This window comes from Cervus canadensis, chromosome 12 (genome assembly GCF_019320065.1).
Source record: "Cervus canadensis isolate Bull #8, Minnesota chromosome 12, ASM1932006v1, whole genome shotgun sequence".
NCBI lineage: Eukaryota > Metazoa > Chordata > Mammalia > Artiodactyla > Cervidae > Cervus > Cervus canadensis.
Genome location: NC_057397.1, coordinates 63,588,220 through 63,613,364, shown reverse-complemented (window position 1 = coordinate 63,613,364; position 25,145 = coordinate 63,588,220). Strand labels below are relative to the sequence as shown.

General features: G+C 40.0%; 1 protein-coding gene across 6 annotated transcripts in view; it reads left to right on the top strand.

Annotated features, from left to right (window-relative positions):
* Positions 1-25,145, top strand: part of CPQ (carboxypeptidase Q) — a 515,377-nt gene that overhangs the window by 382,971 nt on the left and 107,261 nt on the right. For all 6 annotated transcript variants that reach the window (XM_043483097.1, XM_043483098.1, XM_043483096.1 and 3 more), the window contains one exon: positions 15,234-15,325. In XM_043483097.1, coding sequence (XP_043339032.1) covers positions 15,234-15,325 — 92 coding nt within the window. The remainder of the gene's footprint in view (positions 1-15,233; positions 15,326-25,145) is intronic.

Genomic DNA, 25,145 nt, shown 5'->3' with positions numbered 1-25,145 from the left:
GATATCATGTTGTCGTCTTCATCAGATATCTATGCCGCTTCCCTTAGGACTAATCCCCATGTGAGTCAGCCCTGGCCCACCAGGCTCATTGAAGACCCCCTGGGCAGACTAAATCCATGGGCTCTGAGGTCAGAAGGGCCTGGGTTCAAGTGCTGCTTCTGCCATTTTACATATATGACCATGAGTGAGTTGCTTCATTCACCTTCCTAAGCCTCAGTTTCCTAGTCTGTAAACTAGGAATAATAATAATGCCTGTATCCTTGTGTTACTCTGGGGATCAGTTGAGAAAAATTAAAGGAACACATAAAATGCTTAACAGACTGTAAAACTTCCTTAGCACCTCGTAAGTACTCAGTACATGGTAGCTTCCTTTTGACTTTACTTCATTAGCAAACATCTCTATCCTCTAGTTAGTCTTCTTCTGTCCACATCAGGATGAACATGACACCATGGCAGTCTGCCTGGTTTGTATTTCAGGTGTACAAACATAGTAATTTGAAATTTTTATAGAATACACTCCAAAAAGGTTACTATAAAATATTGACAATATTCCCTGTTCTGTACAGTATGTGTGTGGGTGTGTGTGCATGTGTGCACTCAGTCCCTGCAACCCACCATCCTTATTGGTCCATGATAGCCTCGTAACTTATTTACTTCTTCACATGCTGACTTGGTGGGCTCCAACGTTGGGTTGTGGCCCCGGCTTGGGGTGCAGCCAGCCCTGTGCACAAGGTCTCCTGACTGTCCAGGGTGGAAGCCTCAGTCAGCCAGCTGCTCAGGCCCCACTGAGCAGCCCCGGGGCACTTGACATCATCTGCAAGGCTCCGGTTGGCCTGCAGCAACCACAGCACACCTTCCGGGTCGCAGAGAGCCAGGCCAGATGGCATCTGCCTGTCGGGACTCTTGGAGTCTCGGTTTGACAAATTCCAGCATTCTTTCTACCCGTCCCGACATTTTCCACCTCATCTCCTCCATGTCACATCTGATTTTTCCTTATCTTAGAGGATGGGTATAGAGTCTCAAGAGTGAGTGTGGCTTGCTGACAGCCGCTCCAGCCAGGGTGGTGTTGGCAGGAGGAGCTGGGAGGGACAGAGGAAGGCATCCACGCCTTGAGTTTGTGACAGTGTTTTTTATGGTCAGCAGGTTTTATTTGAGGAATTATTTATCTACTGGGAAAAGAAAAGATGTTATTTATTCTGTATTAAAAGAAACACAGGTTACCATATGATTCTCATCTCTTGAAATGGAACTTGAGAATGTCTATATCATATCTATATCACTATATCCTAGTCATTTGCTTTCTTGATTTTCTTAAATCTTGATTAGTTTTCTTTCTTCTTTTCTTTTATTCTTTTGTTTGTTCATTCATTCATCTGCTCATCCATGCATTAAACCAGGTGAGAGATCTGGCCCCGCTAAATGATAAGAGAAGGTGACGACTTTTCTCAGAGCGCCGTGTAGAGTGTATGGTGGAGAACAGCGATGTGATGGCTCAGAGCCTACAGCTCCCAGCGTGATCTGTCTGTATCATGTCTATGATTTCTGCAGACAGCAGGTTGGTGGTGGTTAATCCGCTGTTATGCTTCGTGTCTGTCTTTGTACCACTTCTTTCCTTCCCTACACTTTGCATTTATCTCAGTCTTTGTTTTTCTGAGGAAGGTTGCTCTGGAAACTTGAGGGATTTGAAGGTAGGGACCTAATAGAAATGAATGAAGTGAAGTGTTAATCACTCAGTCATGTCCGACTCTTTGTGACCCCATGGGCTGTAGCCCGCCAGGCTCCTCTGTCCATGGGATTGTCCAGGCAAGAATACTGGAGTGGGTTGCCATTCTCTTCTCCAGGGGATCTTCCTGACCCAGGGGTTGAACCCAGGTCTTCTGCATTGCAGGCAGATTCTTTACCATCTGAGCCACCAGAAGACACGTAAGCGGGCCCTGTTCTCCACAGTGGTGATGCCGGTAACCTAACACCGATGACTCCATACTCGGTGGACTCAGTGAAACATACACTGGGGAGCAGTTCGTTTACCTCCACATCGTACTGAAGTTCAGGTCCCTATGGTTTCCCTGTGGCTTCGGTATTTGTCCTAAGTTATTTTTGTCTTGTTTGTCAGAGAATATCCCTACTGTAAGAGAGCCTGAGTCAGGGTGGTCTAGTAGGTGAGGCACGGACACTGGGTTCATATCCAGCCTCTAGCTCTTACCTGCCCTGTGGCACAGTGCAAGGCATTTGTGTCCTTTTAGCCCTTCTTTCTTATCTGTTACTTGGGGATAACAGCCCCAGGTATCATCATATTCCCAAGTACTGTAGGATTGCTATGAAAATGAAGTGAGATCCTGTCTGGAAAGAACTTAGCACCATGTCCAGCTCAATGGCTAACATCCAGTCTACCCTGCTCTCTTCTCCCCACCTCCCTGTTTCACCGCCCCACAGCTAGTCAGCCGTCTCTAAGACAGGAGCAGTGGAGCTGTAAATACTTTCACTCCGATGAAATCACTCTCTACCACTCCACTCTTTGATCACCTTCTGCCCATCCCCCCCCCCCCAAAGTGGTCCTAAACTCAAGGACCAGGTCCTAAACTCAAGGGAAGGCAGCAGCATGATGCAGTTAAGAGCGTGGAGTGGGCCCCAGACAGCCCCCCATGGGAATCCCAGCTCTGCAAGTTACCGACTGTGTAGTAAATACACACCGACTCTCCCTCTGATGAAATCTCCTTCACAAAGACAGTGAAACCTTGATGTTTAAAGAAATCATTTTTCCTGTGAAGAACTTAAAGCTCCTAGAATACCTTGTGAGTGTTTCTTTTCCAATAGGTTTTATTACTGACAGTAAAAATATATTTACATTTGGAGTTTATTTTTCACAATAATCTTGACAGTAGTATTTTCTGACTTCTGCAGAGCCCTCTGATTTTTGTGTGCAGAGAAAAGATCTTGTCTAATTTATATAAACTAGGCGTCTAATTTTTTAGATTTCATTTGAATATTTTGGGAGCTCAGGTCCCCAGAATGTAAGTGACTCTTCAGCACCCCACACAGAAGTTAAAGTATTCCCTTTCTCTGTCATTTGAGTCGGTGATGATTTTCGGGCACAATACTTTATAAGACCTTTGTTTTCCTCTTGCTGTAAGTCTCAGTACTCAAGTGTTCAGTTTCTGCATGTCTCAGTGTCTTGCTTATCTCTCTTGGCCTAGAAAGGGTCCTTCTGTGCTCTGGTCCCAGCCCTCACTCCTACTGACCAAACACATTTACCCAGCCAACTATCTAGAGCCGTATCCTTGCCACTCTGTCTCTTGAAACTGAACGGTTTTAGATGGAATTCGAAGACCCTTAACGTGGACCTCTGAGTAATGGGACAGACACAGTAGCTTTGTTAGAGTGTATTCTTCACTGACGTGAGGGTTTCAGCTGATAAAGACCGAAGGCAGAGGTTGCACAGGATGGGTCAACTCTTTTCATGCAGCTGACTGCTTGGGAAAGCAGTAGCATGATGTGGTTAAGAGCATAGGATGGGCATCAGACAGCCCCACATTAGAATCCCAGCTCTGCTGGTTACCGACTGTGCAAGTGACAATTTTTGTGTCTCTCAGTTTCATTATTTGTAAAAGAGGAAGGCAATATTACTTGCTTTGCAGACCTAAATGAAGTCATGTTTCTGAAATTATATGATACAGCATCTGACAACATCTCGGCAGTGTCTATTAGGGAACTGAGTGCCCATCCATCTTGGCCCCCTCTTCCCGCATCTTGTGCTGAATGTTGGCCGTCTCTATAATCGCATCGATAATGCTGTCATTGCTTTTACTACTACATCATTGCTCTCCCCCAGTTCTTTTCTTCATTACCTTTCTGCCCTATCTCCCAATTCAACCCTTGAACCTAGTTAAGTCACCATCCAGAGCAATGATAACTTAATTTTTAAAAATCTGTTTTCTTTAAACAGATTCAAAGTACCTACAACAATGATTGATGGTGATGGCAATGATGATAAGAATAAAGTGGGAATTTCTTACTCACTTTGTCTTTTTGATTGTAAGTTTCAAAGAGCATGACTGTCTTTTTCAGTCCTAAACTCCTTGCTCCTGGACCAGGAATAGTTGTTGAATAAGGAGTCTGATATTTCAAGTAGCTTTGACTGTGCCATTTAATCTTCTTGATTTCTGCACAGTTAGTCCAGATGAGTATCTGTTGATTTGTATGTTCACCTGTCCTATCACAGAATGTTAGTTTCCTCTTTTATGGCATGGAATTCTTAAACACATGCTTGTACATCCAAAGGTGGACCGTGCTGTGTTTTAGTAAGCATTATATGTACATATTAAATATCAATGACAGGAAATAATGTTCTTGCAGTGTCAGTGTCTACACAGGGAAAAAGAATTCTAGTAGCTTGATTTTAAGGTTTGAGGACAAGGGATCCTGGGAAAAGTTCCGAGATTGGAGGCATCACATTCCTTCCCACACTAAGCACATAACTCTGCATGGGTTTCACTTCAGAAGCAAAGTGTCCACAGACTCTGAACATGCCCTGGGCACTTGGCCCTCGGATGGAGCAGCTAAATTTGGAGAGTCTTTCTAAGATGACAATCCCCTGATCTAAAGAACATTTTTGCAAGTGGCTATAAATACTTTAACAGAATATATAAAATCTCTCCCTTACCCTAACGGCTTTTATATGTAAGATGTGGCATAATGACCTGGAAAAGCAAGAGGCCCACAGGTTCAGATAATCCATTACCTTGGCAACGTGGCATGCATAGATTATGCAGCATTGATTTCATGGAAACACCCTGAGTTTTCTCTAAGCTTTTTTTCATCTGGAGACTATAAATGGGTTCACACTTTTCATAATTGAGAAATGAAAGTGTTTGAGATAAACAACACACCTTCTGTAAGGCCAAATACTTCTCTTGAAGAAAAGTCAGCCTCACATCCCTGTGGGTGGAGCTCAGTATTTGCAAAGTCATCAATCATAATATTCTAGATCTAACAGAGATGGCAAAGATTCCAGTCTGTTTCCATGTTCCAAACCTGTCCAAGTCCAGCCTTTATTCCAGGCTTTACTCTCCCTTAGGCAAATGTAACTGATAACTGATTTAATGTTTAAAAATGTCCTGGGTCCAAAAGTTCTTTTTACAGATCTAGTCTGTATTTGTCTTGTTTCATTTTAAAACAGTTTCCATTAGATGTGCTAATCCATTCTTCATAAATACATGTAGGGCTCTTCAGTTGACCAGGGACTGGTTTGTGGAGATCAAGAGCAGGAAGTATTAATACATTAGTCATGATTAATTGCCAAATGGGTAAAACAGAAAATAACTGCTTTGGAGCTCAGAGGAAGAAGAGAGTGGAACTGAAGGTCTTAGAACTGAATTTTAAAAGATGGTTGGGATATGGGTAAATCAAGAAGGAAAAGAAAGGGCAAAGAGGATGGGATAAATGGTGTGAGGAAAAGCACAGAAGTAGGAAGAACACAAAGAGACCGATTTACTCGAGATGAAGCTTTGGGGAAGGGGGAAGTAGAGGCCAGTCTGGAGGAGCAGATTGGAACCTATCTGCATAGGCTCTTGAATGCCATACTAACTAACAGGACAGACTGCACTATAAACCAGTGGCCGTCAGAGCAAGGTGCTCTGTAGGACCATCATTTGGGTACAGGAAAATATTTACTCTCTGTTTAAAACAAGACATTAATTTCTTGCTAATATTTATTGCACATGTAGACAATATTATATAAATGTCATTTATTCATAAATATACATATGTGGTGATGCATGCTCAAATGTTTTACTGGAAGTGATGCATGTTCAAAAAAGTGTGGAGGCAGACTCCTTCTTTAGATGACGAATGATTAGAGATGTTCATTTAATCAGTGACATATTCAAAGCAGTATTTTAAGGAGATAAATCTGGCAGCAGTCCTACAGAGAGAAGACGCAGTTAGTTGGCGACCACAGCAATTCAGAGGACTTAAATAATGCTGGCCATGGTGGGAAGGGAAAGAAGGGGGAGAGTACCAGCGACATACTGGTAATCTAGTTCCTTTCACAGCGAGATTTTCCCTTAGCAAAAGTAGTCAGCAATCACTCTGGGAGCCAAGAATGGAGCAGTGCTGAAGATGATGAGTTTTTTTTGTTCAAAATGGATTGCAAAAATGTATTGATATGACCAAACATGCTGTGGTCTGAAAACTGAAACTTAAATAGAAATAAGAATAAGAATTATGATTAATTATTGGTCAAAAGCAAGTTTAGATAACTTTACAAAGTTTAGATAACTTTACAGATCATTTTATACACAAAGAAAATCTTTAAAAATATAGGTAACATCCTCTCCTCTCCACCATAATCCTAAAAATGAGCCTTTGGAAGAGTAAACAGGAGCAGCTTAATGATGGTGACTTCATTATACTGATAAAACTTCTATGCTTCATATCTGCTATTTGGTGTTGAAAAAGGATTCCAGAAATCTTCCCTCTCAGTTGTTTGTTGGAGATGCATTATTTGTTGATAATCCTTGATTGAAATACTAATACTCTCATGCTACCTCACACAGCACCATCTTCACAAGAAATACAATTTAGAGAACCATATTGGCGAATGTGATTTTGTAAGAGAGGTAGGCTTTGGTACTTTATTTACCATATTTTTTAAAAAATTGCACTATTTGTTTAACTTCCCCACTTGATGTTGCTGCAAGGTAGAACTCTTAACAAAAGTGTGATTCAGAGTTCAAATCTATCATTAAGCAGGCTTCTTGATTTCTCCTTGCAGATAAAAACCCTCTAAATAATGATAGGGAAAAAGAAATTGTATGTTTTAAAATGGCAGCTAGATCAGGCTTGTGATCCCTACAAGACATAACATTATCTTAGAAATATTTTTATGAAAGAGTTGTATGATCAGGCATTTTAAAAAAGAAAAACAAATTCATATATTTTAACTCTAGTCAGGCATCAGATATAAACTTAACATTTGTCTCAGTCAAGTTAAACTCCACTACATATTTTGTGTGTGTGTGTGTGTGTGTGTGTGTGTGTGTGTGTGTGTGTGTGTAATTATTTTGGCTGAAAATGAGTAGAATGTAGCATAGAAAAAAATATATAACATATGGACAGACATAAAAATTAAAGAGGTAAGATTAAAAGTCCCACATTAAGTAGAAGTGAATATTCTCATACACTGCTGGTGGAAATATATATTGATAAGCTTTCCTTAGGGCATTGCAGACAGGTTTCAAGAGCCTTAAAAATTAAAAATATTTATAATTTTTTGACATTATTTCTACTTTTAAGAACTTGCCCTAAGGATAAAAATCTTAAATATGCAACAATGAAAGACTAGGTAAAAAGTTTAAGAATTATTTTCTTGAAAATTATTAATTATAATAAAAGCCATATATGTCAAGATTTTTAAGTGAAAAAGTAGAATAAAATTAAATATAAAAATCACTCTTTGTATATGCATACAAATACAAGCATACAAAAATTATAAGGAAATACCATATGCTTATAGGTTCTGTTTTCTAATTTTTATTGTTTTTCATATTTTAAGGATATATTGTTTATAATCACAAATAAATTGAAGTGAAAAATTAGAGTTATCAAAGTCTAAAATGTAAATACCTATAATTTAATACAATAAGCTGATAGAATGATTTCTGTGACCATAATATATTTATTCTATATTTAGTGACTTGATCAGCAAGAGCTGTTGATTAATAATTTTGACTATTAATAGATCCACCTGTGGTACAAAAGTAGGTAAATGTATCAGTGACTGAAGCAGATGCAGAAGTTGAAGCACATAATAACCTGTGTTATTTGGACTTTGGTTTCACAATAAAAGTACATCTTAACTTTCTGAACTAAGGAGTAGCTAGTATGTTTTAGATTAAATGGAAAGACAGTAGCTATATATTTACTTATGTAATATGTTTATTCACTGATTCATTCAGTCAGTCAGTAAACAGTTATTCAGTACTTGTTGCGTGTCAGGTACTGGGTCAGGTTTATGAAAAAGAGAAACAAGTAAGTCTCAGAAAATTAATGATCTAGTGGGGAGATCAACATGTAAATGTGGTTGAAAATGGACAGAGAAGTCTGTAGAAAGTTCTAGAAGAACACTGAGAAAGGAACAGCCAGCTTTTCCCTAAAGTTAGGAGCTCTTTCTTAGATAAAGTAAATGTTAGCAATGGACTTTGTCAAATGAATAGGAGCTTGCCAGATGGAAAAGTTGAAGGAGCATTCTAGATAGGAAGAAGAGCATCAGTCTACAAAGGACCAGAAATCTGAGATAGCGTGGCATCTTGGGTCAGGGACTAGTAGGAAATATGATGTGGCTGGAGCTTAGGGTGAGAGGTAAAAGCAGGATGAAAAGAGTGGAAAACTGGATAAGGGCCAGAAACGGCCTTCACACCCTGGTGGTCACAGCGTTTCTACTTCAGCAGTGATTAATCGTGATTTTCCTGGCTAATAGAATCCTAATCTTTATAATGAGGTAGGACTGTTCCCTTTGAATTATGGAAATTATAACTATTATGACCTGCTCCACAAACACAGGTTATAAATATGATCACATCCTTCAATCTTCTTTACCATTAATCATCCAAGCCTCCATAGGCCTTATTAGCAGGAAGTCTATTATCTCCTCCAGAGGTTCCTGGGACTTGACTCAAGACAAATGGGTCATTTCTCCTCCAGAAACCTGTGGCTGGATCCACTGGTGACTGCTATACTTTGTCTGCTGCACGGCACTGTTCACAGTCTCACGTTACAGTGGTGCCCATTTTGGGGAACAAGGTTACAACTCCCTTTGTTGATATTCCCATCCTCAGCTGTTGTTCTCTAAATCATAACCTCTACTAGACTGGCTGGATCTGGAGGAGCTTCTGGACTTGGCCACAGGCTAGACTAAAATTCACCTTTCCCCTCAATCTTGGTCCACTGTGTTGAGCCCAGGACAATAATAACCTAGATTCCTCTCTTCATCGAGGTCATTTTGTTTTAGTGGTTTCCAGGACCTTCTCTGCCCTGGGACCTTTAGTCATGGTCACCCTCACCAAAGCTGTGGCTTTCCCAGTGGTCATGTATGGATGTGAGAGTTGGATCATAAAGAAGGCAGAGCGCCGAAGAATTGATGGTTTTGGACTGTGTTGCTGAAGAAGACCCTTGAGAGTCCCTTGGACAGCCAGGATGTCAAACCAGTCAATCCGAAAGGAAATCAACCCTGACTACTCATTAGAAGGATTGATGCTGAAGCTGCAACTCCAGTACTGTGGTCACCTGATGCGAAGAGCCGACTCATCGGAAAAGACCTTGATTCTGGGAAAGACTGAGGGCAAGAAGAGAACGGGGTGACAAAGGATGAAATGGTTGGGTGGCATCACCAACTCAATGGACATGTGTCTGAGCAAACTCCAGAAGACAGTGAAGGACAGGGAAGTCCATGGGGTTGCAAGGATTCGGACACGACTTAGTGACTGAAGAGCAACAGTTCTCTCGTCCCTAGTCCTCCACCCAAGGAGGCAGCAGTCGGAACACTGGGTCTCCTCCCAGAAGGCCCCTTTTACACTCTGATTTATCTCCTGCCTGGTACCCAGGTTGTTCCGTCAGAGAGCTCAAGAGGTAGTAGCCAGCAAGATGGAGTCTTACAAGTTTGTTGCCCTGCCCCAGTGCCCCCCAAAATTGCCTAATTGCTTTATATTTACACGACTATGAAAGATACCAAGTGATTCTTCTGAGAACAAAAGATCTTCCTCCGAGTGATTTTCTGCTCCTGCCTATAAAGAGTAGTCACAATTTACTTCACAAAAATAATTAATCTTTATGCAACCATGCCCCCTGTTTTAAAAAATCAGTGTAATGTTTTCATATATAATGAGCTATGTAAGTTGTCCAAAATGGAAATAGGTCTCAACCCCAAAACCTATATGCTTAACCACTATGCTCACTGCCTCATCTCATTCAGTTTATATATTAATATATCATTATAGGCTTCCTTGGTGGCTCAGATAGTAAAGAATCCTCCTGCAGTTCAGGAGACCTGGGTTCAATCCCTGGGGTGGGAAAATCCCCTGGAGGAGGGTATAGCAACCCACTCCAGTATTTTTGCCTGGAGAATCCCCATGGACAGAGGAGCCTGGTGGGCTATATAGTCCATGGGGTCGCAAAGAGTCAGACACGACTGAGGGATTAAGCACAGCACATGTCATTATTTAATGTTTAATTTAGATACTATACTTATACTAGTCAAGTTTATTACAGAATTGCATAATAGATGCATTCATGGCCAACTCTTTGCAACCCCATGAACTGCAGCCTACGAGGCTCTTCCATCCATGGGATTTTCCAAGCAAGAATACTGGAGTTGGTTGCCATTTCCTTGTCCAAAGAATCTTCTTGACCCAAGGATCAAACCCGAGTCACTTGCACTGGCAAACTTATTCTTTACCACTGAGAATTAGACATCTCTAAATGCAGATACTGAATTGTTGATAAAGGGGAACTGGATGACAAGTGTATTTATGATCTAAAACTGCATATATGTAGAAACTGAGTATATTTACTGTAAGAGAAAATTGTGTTTTCTCTGCAAAATTTGGGCTTCCCAGGTGCTGTTAGTGGTAAAGAAGCTGCCTGCCAATGCAGGAGACATAATAGACACAGGTATGATCCCTGGGTTGGAAAGATCCCCTGGAGGAGGGAATGGCAAAGCACTCTAGTATTCGGGCCTGGAGAATCCTCTGGACAGAAGAGCCTGGGGGCTGCAGTCCATGGGATCACGAAGAGCTGGACATGACTGAAGTGACTCAGCACTCACGCATGCTGCAAAATTAGGTCTCAGACCAGAGAAGAGTCCTTACATAGTCTCGGTAGGATTGAAGCGGAGTAGTACACAGGCATTTGGGTTAATACACTTTGCTTATAAACAGTGTTCCTTAGAATTCATAATTTGGAAAATCTCTCTCCAAGGGTAGATTAACCCAACTTTGGCTCACTCCTCAGCCAAGTGTCGGACAGTCAGTTGACCTTCCCAATTTATCAGTTTTACTCTTAGCCTTCTTATTTTTAAATTTGATAACAATAAAAAATAAAATCCTGCCAGATTATTTTCACCCTTTCTCATAGACACTGTTTTCCCAGTAGCGTTATTACTCTCCTCAATAAAATGAAAGTGAAGTGCATGTATGTCATATTTCATAAACAAAGGCAAAATTCTGACATATTATCCATAGTCTATGTTCTCTTAAAGGAAAACTGTAACACCATATAATGTTTCTTGTATTCTCTGAAGTTCTTCATTAAAAATTCCAGGAGGTCAAGAGATCTCTGGGCAGGTTTTGTTACATTTATGGGGGAACTAATTGCTTATCTTCTGACAAAACCTTGATGAGACCTGACTCGGAGCCTGCTCAGCCCAGAGTCCTTCCTCTCAGCTCAAAGACTTATTTCCTGTGCTTGCCTTAGTCTGGCGCTGTGAACCACTGAGCCAGGGCCAGAGCTGTGAGCTAAGACTCCTGCGGAGCTATTCATTTACCCTAGTTTTGCTGCAAGATGAGAGCCCTGCCCTGGACCTTGAATCACTCTCTTGTGTCGCTGTCAGTATTAGTGCTTTACTATTGTTGTTGTTATTTTTGTTACTTTATATACTTTAAATTCCCAGCTTTTAAAACCAGTTTGAATTTGAGATACACAAGAAATTCTGTTATTTAAAAATGATAAATATAGACATCCCTTGTATCAACGTCACTCAGCTTTCAGATTTATTGTGTTGTGGTTTGTTTTTTGTTTTGTTTTTTTTGTTGTTGTTTTTTGCTTTATCCAGAAACTAAAAATTCTGATTGTCTTCAGTTTTTAAAGCGAGGAAACAACTTCTGTTTACTTGGAGGTAGACATGCTCTGTGTTGGAATGAGGGCATATTCTACGCTGAAAGAGATTCTGTGTTTTTCCACAAGCTAGATGAAACTTGTGTCTTCCCCTTGGCTGCGAGTGCATTCTGTGTAAACAAAGATGTCCTGCGGCTCCTAGGGAAGAGGAACGAGGAAGATGCCTCTTTCCTGGTTCTCTCACAGGCGCTCCCTGGAAATCACTGGCACAGGCTGAAGTTCGTGGAGTGATATAGAGGGAAGCTAACATACGATTCTTGAAAGCCTACTGTGTGCCAGGAACTGTGCTTCATATTTACTTAAATGCCTGGTCTCATTTACTTTTCTCAACAAGGCCATGAGGCAATTACCCTTTTCCTTACTGTGTAGATGAAGAAACGGAGGCTCAGAGAGATTGGGCAAGTCCTCTAAAGTCACAGAGCCAGAAGGGGCAGAGCAGGGACCCCGAGTTTATTGAGATCCCACAGCCAGCACCTCTCCATCCCCCACACTGCCCGTCTGTGGCCTCAGGTGGCCTGGGAGCCCAAACTCCAGGCTAGAGGCAGGGTCTAGGGCTGAGTGAAGTCCCTTTCTCTTAGGTTCTGGGGGCAATCGAAAGGTCAGAGCAGAAAAGAGACTTTGCAGCCCAGTCGGTATCTGCTTAACCGCTGGTTTCCTAACCTCTTCTGTTGGGCCTTCACCTCGACTGTGGAGTAGAATGGGGACTGAATTTCTCCAGGACTGAGTAGGGGTGGGGGGCTCTCTTTGTCTCCTCAGGGTCAGCTGTGCACTGGCTATGCTGTTGTTGTTTGCAGGTTTTAGCTCTCCTCACTTCAAACAGATCACTGTTTTGTTATCTTTTTTTTTTTTTTTTTTTTTTTTTTTTTTTTAATGGAACATCACTGGCCACCTGGCTGGTTTGAAATGTGAGGGAGACTAATCCTGTACAGCAAGTTAGAACACCAAGTCTACGGGGATATTCAGAGCGTTTGCTTTGAAATATTAATTTTTCTCTAACTCGTGCTAAACTGTCACTTGATCCTTATTTAGAGAATTCCATCATTTTAATAATTTGGTACTGTTTCACTGGTAAAGGCAGAGATATGTAAACAGGAAGTTTTTTCCCCCTTTTTTATGGGTTTAAAAAAAGATTCAGAATTTTCATCTGCAGCACTTTATCCTTTTTTCTTTTACTTTTTTCTGTGTTGCAAGCAAAATGTCATTTGGTTTAAATTGACATTAAGCACATTTCTGTTCGAGGAGCCAATGATTGTGATCTTTAGATAGACTAATTAGGTTTCTTTCTCCAACAACAGTCCGTGCTATGAAGGTGAGTAGGCAGTTTGACTCTGTGGAGCAGGCAGTGGGCCCTTCAGGATTCTTCTTCAGCAGGGACTCGAATGACTTTGGAAGATTGTCTGTACTGAGTATTTAAATGCTCCTTCTCTCTCTGGGTAAAAGTGTATGCTCTGTGCCTGGCTATCCATTATGTAGTTTGATAATTCGTTCACTGAGTGTCTGCCACATGCCAGACACATAGTGTCTTACATACATCATCACGTCTCGTTTCATCCTCACAGCCATCCTGGGAAATTGTTATGTTATGAACATGTAATATTCCCTCCACTCTTCAGATAAGGAAGCTGAAGTTCAGGTGGAAAAATGTCTCAGTGGTTACACAGCTGGTGCTTGTTGATAGCGGGGCTTAGCAGATCTGCCCACATTTTTAAACTGTAATACTTTGCCTGGAAAATGAACTAGCAGGAAAGTTTTAGGAGATGAGGCTGGAATAGTGATAGAGAGCTTTGAATTTTACTCTAAGACACCACACCTTGGATGTATTTATTCGTTTGGTACCTATTTATTGGGCACCAAATATGTGTGCCGAACAGTCTAGGCACTGGGGGCATCACATTGAACCAGAAGCTTACACTGTGGCTCTTGGAGGTCTTGAACAGAGAAATGACATGCTCTGGTATATGTTTCACAAGGGGCCTGCTGACTGCAGTGCAGACCTCACATGCAGAGGGGCATGGACTGTGGCAGGGAGACCAGCTTAGAGGCGACCGCAACAGTCCAGACAAAAATGGGTGGGGCTTGGACCAGCGTGGGAACAGAGGTGAAAAGTTGGATTCTAGGTAGACTCAGCAGAAACACCAATGGGATCGGCTGAACAACTGGATGTGGAAATTGCTTTTCTGGGCTTCAGTTGGAAGTAAGGTCAGCCTGTCTCAACTCAACTCAACAGTTGGAACTCAACAGCCTGTGCTGTGTGATGTCAAAATTGCTCAAGTGTAAAGTCATTTCAGTGTTTCATTTAGTAAAAAGCTTAACTCCTTTTCAGTACCTTAGCACTAGACTTATGCAAGGAGAATACTTGTCGGTGTCCAGAGGAGGAGGAACAGAGCTCCATTTCCCAGAAGCACTTATCATCCAGGCTGCAGTCAACCAGGCTGCTCCCTTCAAGAAGGCATGTGCCTGGGTGGCGGCACTGGATAGCCATATTTGATGTTTGTTGTGTGTCCGTCTCGGAGCCGTTCATAGTCCTTCCCTATGGCTTCCCTGCAGTGAGGCAACAGGAAAGGTCTTCTTAATAAGGTTTAAGCCCCATTTCATGTTTTTCTGCACTTATTTCTCAGAAACAACATCATCAGGTCCAAATCAGAAACAAGTTTCCAGTCTTGGTCAAAAAGTGGAACTCCCAGCCTACTATTTGACCTTTGTAGTTAACTTTTACGGAGCTGACACCATCACTCAAAAATGGTTCTAAATATGCCAGATCTGCCAGTAACTTGAAGGACTGCAGGATGTAAGTTTGTATTTCCCAAGTCAATGAATGCAGCATTGTGTTTTCTTTGTGATCATTCATTACTAAGGATAGCATGGGCAGTTGGCTATACTTGTGGATTTAGACTAAGAAGCAACCCCTTACATACCTTATCTTGAAGTAGAGACTAATCACTGGGTTTTAGTTAATCATGGGAAGGAAGGCCTCAGGATCTGCCTAGAGTCTTCCTAACTACATCTTCTGGATGAACTCTAGTAGCCCAGTGAACTTGGCCATCAATTGTGTCCTACCGGGTACATTGTCCAGTTAAAAATATGAATAGAGGCTCTCACTCCCTGGGCTGCAGACAGCATTCGTCACAATCCCTTTCATCATTAACCTGCCCTGAAGACTGGCCCTGAGGGTCCTCCTTTGCTGGGTCAGCCACACCGTGAATCAGGCAGCCACACCAGCAAGAGATGAAAGGGCATGCCTCTCATTCCCTCCTGTTTCCCTCCTGCAGAATTCAGATGAGAGGCCCTGCCATTTTTTTTTAATTCAAAATCAACTGAAGAGTCACTTATTTTATTATTATTCCCAGGGCTGCGTCCAAAGAGAACTCTGCGTTTGGTGCTCTGGACCGCGGAAGAGCAAGGTGGAGTCGGTTCCTCGCAGTATTATCAGCTGCACAAGGTAGGAGAGCAGCCATGGATTGCTGGGCATTTGTACATGTAATATCAGTGTAAATACACCAAAAGCACTGACGCTTTTGGTTTGAAAATGTCCTCTATTGTCCTGAAGACTCAACAGTACTCTGTGGTAGGCTGACCCTGGCAAACACCCCTTGCAGAAATCTTCCTCATTCAGCCCTATAAAGGAGAACACCCTGGTGAGCGGCGGGATTTTCTATTTCTACATTAGTCTGTGGCATTAGGAAGATTCCACTTGCTATGTAGCCATTTTCGTTGACTCTCCAGTTCTGCTATGCTCATGTATGCCAGAGAAGCAGTAATAGGTTAACAGTCCCTGTTCCTACTGAGCCCACCCCCATGCCACAATGTCCCAAGTGCTGGTATTTCAAAGCCACATCCTGAGACCTTGAGTCAGCCAGGAGCATTGATAACGGCCGTGGGAATGGCAGCAACTGGAGGTCTCAGACCTGGGAACGTGGAGGGCAGTGTGGTTTGACACTGACCAAAATAAGGCAAAAGTGAAGCTTGAGGCGAGAAGGTGATAGTGGAAGATCATATATAGAAATACAAGACCACATTTAAGACAGGGAATAGGGGCTCTCAAGGCAAAAGAAATAAAAGCAAAAATAAACAATTGAGACCTAATCAAGCTTAAAAGCTTTTGCACAGCAAAGGAAACCATAAAGAAAACAAAAAGGCAATCAGTGGAATGGGAGAAAATGTTTGCAGATGACTTGATCAACAAAGATTTAATATCCAAAATGTACAAACAACCCAATCAAAAAAGAGCAGAAGACCTTATAAGATATTTCCCCAAAGAAGACATACAGATGGCCAAGAGGCACATGAAAAGATGCTCAACATCACTAATTATTAGAGAAATGCAGATCAAAACCACAATGGGGTATCACTTCACATCAGTCAGAATGGACATCATCAAAATGCCTGCAGATAATACATTCTGAATGAAAAGGGAACCCTCATACCCTGTTGGTGGGAATGTGAATTGGTGCAGTCGCTATGGAAAACAGTATGGATGTTCCTTAAAAAATGAAAACTAGAACTACCATATGACCCAGCAATCCCATACCTGGGCATGTATCTGGAAAGGATGAAAACTCTTAATCTGAAAAGGTACATGCACCCTGGTGTCCATGGCAGCACTAATTTACAATAGCCAAGACATGAAAGGAACCCAAGTGCCAGTCAACAGACTTATGATGTGGTATATATATATGTGTGTGTGTGTATATATATACACACACACACATACAGTGGGGTATTATTACTCAGTCATAAAAAATTGGCATTTGCAGCAACATGAATGGACCTAGAGAATATCGTACTAAGTGAAGTAGGTTAGACAGAGAAGGATAAATATTTTATGATATCACTTATATGTGAAATCTGAAATAATACAAATGAATGTATATACAAAACAGAAACAGAACTGCAGACATAGGAGACAAACTTAGAGTTACCGAAAGGGAAAGGGAATCAGGGTGGTGGGGGACAAATTAGGAGCATGGCATTATCAGATACAAACTACTATATAAAATAGATGAGCAACGAGAATTCACTATATAACAGAAGATGTACAGAATCTTGTAATAGCCTATAATGGAAAATACCCTGAAAAAAATATGTATGCGTAACTGAATCACTTTGCTGTACACCTAAAATTAAAACAATATTATAAATCAGCTAAACTTAATTAAAAAAAAAAAAATGAGGGGCAGGGAGATTAATATCAAGAACAACCTTTGAGAAAGGGGAGAAGGGGCAAAATGTACAAGCTCAAATCAAATGTTAGTTTAAAGAGGAATTTCCCAGTACAAACCATGTTTAGAAGTTTGAACTTTGTCCAGAGGACAAGCGAGTAATTAAATTATTTTTAAGAAAGAGCGTTTAGAATCTATGTATCTTGTCCTCTATTAAAAACAAAACACCTTAAGGAACTCTTCTGAAGCTCTGTCATTCTCTACTTCAAGGAAAAAAAATGGATTTATTAATACAACTGCAATGGCTCCAGCTTGAAATTTTCTCAGCCATTGAAATTCCTTAGATCTAAAGCAAAATTTATTTCTCTGAAGATTTTGAGTTTTGCTGTAGCCTACGACATGGATAAAATTAGAAATTACTTGATTTTAAACTTCTAAGAGGTTGGCAGGTATGAACACACACACACACACACGAATATGAATATATACTCAAAGAGCATGCAGTGAAGCTGTTTAATCTTGAAAACATCCATGTTGCCTTCATACAAATGTGTCTATATACTGGTGGCTGGTCTGAATTGCAATTTCAGGGATTGAAAGAAGAAATTCCAGAAAGAGAAGACATAGGCCTTTTGTTTTAGGATAGGTCTTTATCTCTCCTTCAAAAAGATATTCGTGTGTTTTACAAGACACAACCAATTCTGAAGGACTTAATTCTGTATTCTTATGATTAGCACATGGATCTAAGAATTGTCAAGAGCATAATGATTTCTGGGTGGCTGAGTTTAACTTTAAAGTAACTATAATAAGGACCTCATCCTTGAGGAGTAAGTGGGTTTGAGTGAGTAGTCAGGAGGGAGGAAAAAAGGAAAGCCACTCTCCTTCATATTGATGAGAACTGCCTGACAAGCACCCTTGGCATCGGTATGCGTGATAATAAACAAGAACAGAATTTAATTTGGCAATTGTAAAAAGAAAAGATTTGAACTTTTAAAATAACTATGCTAGCATTTTTATGATATAGTATGGTTATCAATGATCTATATCAAGGATCAGTAAGTTATGGCCTGTGGACTAAATCCATATGTTTATGTACAGACCTCAAGACAAGAATGTTTTTATATGTTTTAACTGATTATATGGCTGAAAGCGTATGTGGCCTGTGAGCCCCAAAATATTAAGTATCTGACCCTTTACAGAAATGGTTCATTGATCCTTAATTTATATGATAAAAATCATAAAACATTTTCATGTTATTTCCATACAATAATTTACTTATAACTTTGTATGACCTAAATTATAATTTTATAGATTTTGTTTGGAGCCAGTTAAGTGTTTTGCAGAAAGATATTATTTCAATAACATAAGTTACATTACCACTCTTTTTTTATGCATTCTTATTTGGTGTAGAGTTTTACCATAAAGTTAGCTAGACTTTCATAGCATTAATTATAGAGAAAACCAGTATGTAAAATTTCTTCTTTTTGTATGTTTGTAAAAAATTAGTATTTCTTCTTTTTTGTTGCCTTGAATATATTCTTTTTCATCATTATAGAATCTTTTCAACAGTAAAAGTTCTATAAATATTACTTTAATGGATATGTATATAAGCTAAACTTTCATGGGAATAAAATTAATATTACCATTTATTATCCTTTTCTTAGTAAATATATCTTTGTTTATAATTAATATATTCATAGAAAAATATATAAAATTAAAATGATTTAAAATCATATGCTTAAACTTATTACCTAATTTTCAAAATTGTATTCAGATTAATAGCTGCCTTTACTTCATAATTATGCTTTCTTATAAACTATTAGTTCAATTATTATAATAATTGCTAGCCTTACTTAATTGTCATGAAATATGTGAGGCTATTTGTGGTTTGCATATAAATTTTGAAATGAAAATCGAACTTTATTGTGATATCTAAAACACTTTACAAGGAAGCAAATTCCAACTGAAAAAGGTCTATGAGCATTTTAGCCAGCATTACTAATAAATAATTCAAACAGGAAATACCGAGTTTTTCACTATATTTTGAAGTCAACTTGAATAGAAATCATTCCTGGTGTCCATCCAGCATGCCCATAACAATTCATAGCATAAAGTCCCACACGGGCTGTAGAGCTGTGTACATATTATTCTCTTATTTTAAAAAAAAAATGGCAAAAACCACCACAGTATTGTAAAGTAATTAGCCTCCAATTAAAATAAATGAATTAATTTTAAAAAGTTATTTCACGTATTTTGATAAACTGTAAACTTTTCTCTCCTAGTGTGGAAGTCCTTTCCACAGGCTCCTTACATTATCACACGAAGTTGAGAATTATTTAAATGTATATTGTTTGTACTTTATTGATTCATTTAAAAGTAACACATTTTTCAGGAGCTTCCCTGGTGGCTCAGTGGTAAAGAATCCGCTGGCCAATGCAAGAAGACCCAAGAGACACGGGTTCTATCCCTGGTTTGGGAAGATTTGCTGGAGAGGGAAATGGAGATCTGCTCCAGGATTCTTGCCTGGAAAACTCCGTGGACAGAGGAGCCTGGTGGGCTACAGCACATTGGGTCGCAGAGTTGAACATGAGTGTGACTGAGCACACTCACACAGTGTGAGGTCTGCTCATGTGATAGAGTAGTGAAGTCCCATCAGTCGGCCAGTGGGGAATTTTTCCAGGTCCCCTAACTATTTTGGAGTACTGATGGGGGCGTATTAGGGGTGAGGCTGGTGAATTTCTTGGTGGGATTAGGTGGCCATTGGATGTTTAGGTGAAAGGGCTGCCTCTCCTTACCCTCAGCTGCTTAATGCATGGCTTCACAAAAGAGGCAGACGGGACTTAGCAACTAAACAACAATAATACATTTTTCCTGCTGTTTTATTGAGGAATAATTAGCACTCAGTGATAAAATGAGCGGTTACGCTTTCTAACTGTCTCATCCTCTGCTGTACTCTTCTCCTCTTGCCCTCAACCTTTCCCAGAATCAGGGTCTTTTCCAGTGAGTCCGCGCTTCGTATCAGGTGGCCACACTATTGGAGCTTCAGTTTCAGTCTGTCCTTCCAATGAATATTCAGGACTGATCTCCTTTAGGATGGACTGGTTGGATCTCCTTGCAGTCCAAGGGACTCTCAAGAGTCTTCTCCAATACCTCAGTTCAAAAGCTTCAGCTCTTCAGTGCTCAGCTTTCTTTATGGTCCAACTCTCATATACATATGTGACTAATAGAAAAACCACAGCTTTTACTATATGGACCTTTGTCAGCAAAATGACGTCTCTCCTTTTTAATATTTTGTCTACCTTTGTCATATCTTTTCTTCCAAGGAGCAAGCATCTTTTAGTTTTGTGGCTGCAGTCAATGTCCTCAGTGATTCTGGAGCCCAAGAAAATAAAATCTATCACTGCTTCCACTTTTTCCCCATCTATTTGCAATGAAATGATGGGACCAGATGCCATGATCTTGTTTTTTAAATGTTGAGTATTAAGCCAGCTTTTTCACTTTCCTCTTTGACCCTCATCAAGAGGCTCTTTTAGTTCCTCTTCACTTTCTGCCATTAGAGTGGTATCATCTGCATATCTGAGGTTATTGATATTTCTCCCAGCAGTCTTGATTCCAGCTTGTGCTTCATCCAGCCCAGCGTTTCTCATGATGTACTCTGCATATAAGTTAAATAAGCAGGGTGACAATATACAGCCTTGACGTACTCCTTTCCCAATTTTGTCCTAGTCCTTTGTTCCATGGTTGGTTCTAACTGTTGCTCCTTGATGTGTATACAGATTTCTCAGGAGGCAGGTAAGGTGCTCTGGTATTCCCATCTCTTTAAGAAGTTTCCACAGTTTGTTATGATCCACAAAATCAAAGGCTTTAGTGTAGTCAATGAAGAAGAAGTAGATGTTTTTCTGGAATTCCCTTGCTTTTTCTATGATCCAGTGTATGTTGGCAATTTAATCTCTCATTCCTCTGCCTTTTCTGAATCCACCTTGTACATCTGGAATTTCTCAATTCACATACTGTTAAAGCCTGGCTTGAAGGATTTTGAGCATTACCTTGCTTCTAGTGCTATTGCCACTGCTGATTTTTCCAAATTTGCTGACATATTAAGTGCAGTACTTTAACAGCATCATCTTTTAGAATTTGAAATAACTTAGCTGGAATTCCATCACATCCACTAGCTGTGTTCATAGTAATTCTTCCTAAGGCCCACTTGACTTCACACTCCAAGATGTCAGGCTCTAGGTGAGTGACCACACCTTCATGGTTTTCTGGGTTATTAAGACCTTTTTGTATAGTTCTTCTGTATATTCTTGCCACCTCTTGTTAATTTTGCCTGCTTCTGTTAGGTCATTGCCATTTCTGCCTTTTATTGTGCCCATCTTTGCATGAAATATTCCCTTGGCATCTCCGATTTTCTTGAAGTAGCTCTAGTCTTTCCCAGTCTATTGTTTTCCTCCATTCCTTTGCATTGTTCACTTAAGAAGGCTTTCTGATCTCTCCCTGCTATTTTCTGGAACTCTGCATCCAGTTGTATATATTTTTCCCTTTCTCCTTTGCCTTTTGCTTCCCTTTTTTCTCAGCTATTTGTAAGACCTCCTCAGACAACCACTTTGCTTTCTTGTATTTCTCTTTCTTGGGGATGGTTTTGGTCACCACTTCCTGCACAATGTTACGAACCTCCATCCATAGTTCTTTGGACACTCTGTCTGCCAAATCTAATCCCTTGAATCTATTCATCACCTCCACTGTATAGTCATGAGGGATTTGATTTAGGTCATATCTGAAAGGTCTAGTGGTTTTCTCTTCTTTCTTCAATTTAAGCCTGAATTTTGCAATAAGGAGCTCATGATCTGAGCCTCAGTCAGCTCCAGATCTTGTCTTTGCTGTCTGTTTAGAGCTTTTCCATCTTTGGCTGCAAAGAATATAATCAACCTGATTTTGGTGTTGACCATCTGGTGCTGTTCATGGGTAGAGCTGTCTCTTGTGTTGTTGGAAGAGGGTGTCTGCTGTGACCAGTGTGTTCTCTTGGCAAAACTCTGTTAGCCTTGCCCTGCGTCATTTTGTACTCCAAGGCCAAACTTGCCAATTACTCCAGGTATCTCCTTACTGCCTACTTTTGCATTCCAACCCCCTATGATGAAATGGATATCTATTTTTGGTCTTGGTTCTAGAAGATCTTATAGGTCTTCATAGAACCATTTGACTTCAGCTTCTTCAGCATTAGTGGTTGGGGCACAGACTTGGGTTACTGTGATGTTGAATGGTTTGCCTTGGAAATGAACAGAGATCATTTGGTCAATTTTGAGATTCACCCAAGTACTTCATTTCAGACTCTTTTGTTGACTATGAGGACTGCTTCATTTCTTCTAAGGAATTCTTGCCTGCAATAGTAGGTATAATGGTCATCTGAATTAAATTCGCCCATTGCCATGCATTTTAGTTCACTGATTACTAAAATGTTGATGTTCACCCTTGCCATCTCCTGCTTGATCACGTCCAAGTTTCCTATTGTGTGGGTTAGTATATAGCACAACTTCATCATCCATTCTCCTACTTATGGTCCTTTGGGTTGCTACTAGCTTTAGCTATTGTAAATAAGGCTGATATGAGATTTTTGTACAAATCTTTGGGTGAAGATATGCATTTCTTTTCTCTTCTAGGAGTAGAATTGCTGGCTCATGTGAGAGATGAATGTCTACCTTTGTTAGAAACTGTCAAAGTGGCAGGAGGTTGTACCATTTGACATTCCCACCAGCAACATATGAGAGTCCTAACTGCTCCCTCATCCTACCCAATATATAGTAGTATTTGTTAGACTTTTTATTTCTGACCATTCTTGTGGGAATAATAATTTTACGAGATACAGTTCTGAAAAGTCCCAGGAAAAGTTCTGACTCCACTTCTAATGACCATCATTGTTTCACCCTTTCCTGCTTCCTTGCCTTCATTCTTTGTTCTGTCTTATGATTTACCAAGATCAAAGGCCTTTTTACCCAGCATGAGGTTTGTGGAGCTATTCATGGTTGGAGTGACCTTATTTCAATTTGGGGGAACACGGGAGAGCAAGTTATAGAAATGCCCTCCTCTCATGACCACAGCTGACTCCCTAGAGACAGACCTCACAGCGGGGTGGGGCTGCTGGAACTCAGCTGGAGCCAAAGCGGGCCTGAGGCTCCAACTGGTTTTGGGGAGGGAGATTTCCCTTATGCCCCCGAAAGAGTTTACTCTAGAAAGTGGGAAAAGGATGTCAGAAAATGCTTTGTGTTATTCTTTGTTGATAAAATTATTATTTTTAAAAAACATGAAGTTTTTTTTTTTTGGTTGAATTCAGCTTGCATTCACTGAGAAAGGAATGTCACACATGTAGAGGATATTATTGTGCTCTAGTGATTTTTAAGAGTTTACTTATCAGAGTGGAATTTAACTTTGGAATTAAAAAACATTGCAGATGATTTTATTGAATTTTCATGTCAATGAGTCAAATGAGTGTTTTCCAGATGCCATTTGCCTAATCTGCTTTTCATGGAAACAATGTTACTTTCTTCTCTACTCTTAGAAGGAGAGCAGGATGTCATTTCTCATGTCCTGAAACATACAAAGGAGGAAAAACACCCTAGACTAGTTTCAACTCTATTGCTGGCATTTTTAAATCTTTTCCATTTTAAGCAAAAATATGATCTGGCATAATTATAATGAGTAAGGTAATCTGGCCTTGAGAAAGCCTCATTACACAAAGTAATCAAATAAAATAGATTGATATGTTCTATTCTGGCATGAAAAATATTTTAACCTTTTCCTGATTTATTGCACAAACTACTGGCAATTGAATTACTGGGATTATGAACACTGCTGTGTTCTGGTAGTCATTAATAAGGGCAATATTTTAAACAGCTTTATTAAATGAGGGATGGGATGTATGATCATTCTAAATACATTAGTTTATCCTAACTCTAGCCAACTCTAAAACAGAAAAAGTTAAAATGAATATGTATAATATTTTGTCAGAATTTCTGGTGTTGCCACGCTGAGGAGCAAAATTTCCTCTTTACTTATGTAAATATATAAAACTGCCAGCTTCTTTTAGTAGTAAAGTTCTTGCCAACTTCCCAACCCACGCTGGGTTCATGTTTCACTCTAAAATAAAAGATACTTGGAAATGCATTTGAGAATTCTTCAATGTTATCTGGGCAAATGGATTTACTTTGGCATTTTTATTTCACCAACCCTATTGCTTCCATGTAATGTTGATTTAGCTAGGATGACACTGCTAGAGAGAAAACAGTGTGGTACTCATCTGCAGCCCTGGTTATAAAAGTAATAGACCTGATAGGTTCATTCAGCCTGATTGTGTCTGGACTGGGTCTCCATTTCTTACACCGTTAATGTTCCGTGCAGTATAGATGTACTAATCAGAGGCTATGGTTTCAGTCATTACTGCTGGGCTCCGATGCAGCCACGTTTCTCTTTCAGTGCCTAGGTATTTGCATTAGTCTGTCAAGCACATCACAAAATTGGTTTAAATTTCATTTCTCTTAGTGTCTTCTTGGTCTGGAATCCCATGTAGTTCCAACATTCACATAATTTCAACAGCACTCCTGGGAGCTCTTTGGGGTCTTATTCGAAATTGTGAATTTTATTTTATATTTTAAGGAAAATGCTGTCTTTTGCATTTGTTTGCTTCCTCCTGAGAATTCCATTATGACTATGGGACTTTAGAATATTCTGTATTATATTTATATAGATGTTATGTCAGCCTGGGCAGAGATGTCAAAATATTTCCTTTGGTTTTAGGACAATCACAGTACGCCACCATGTCAAAGAACATGAGTAGGTTTGGACTCACCTCTTTCTTTTAACTCTTTAGAAGGTATACTTCTTAGCTAAGTTTTTATTATTTTTTTCCATATAGGAGAAAAGAAGTCATTTAAAGTAAAAAGACTACCTGTGACAACTAGAATGGAATCTTTGATCTTGCCTACAGTTGTGGGGCAATATTTATCATATGACCTTATGTCACAGGTCACAGTGAAGTCTGGTTTGAGTATTGGTTTTAGCCCAAACATGTAAAGAACCACATCCTGACTTTACTACCATTACTAATCCAAA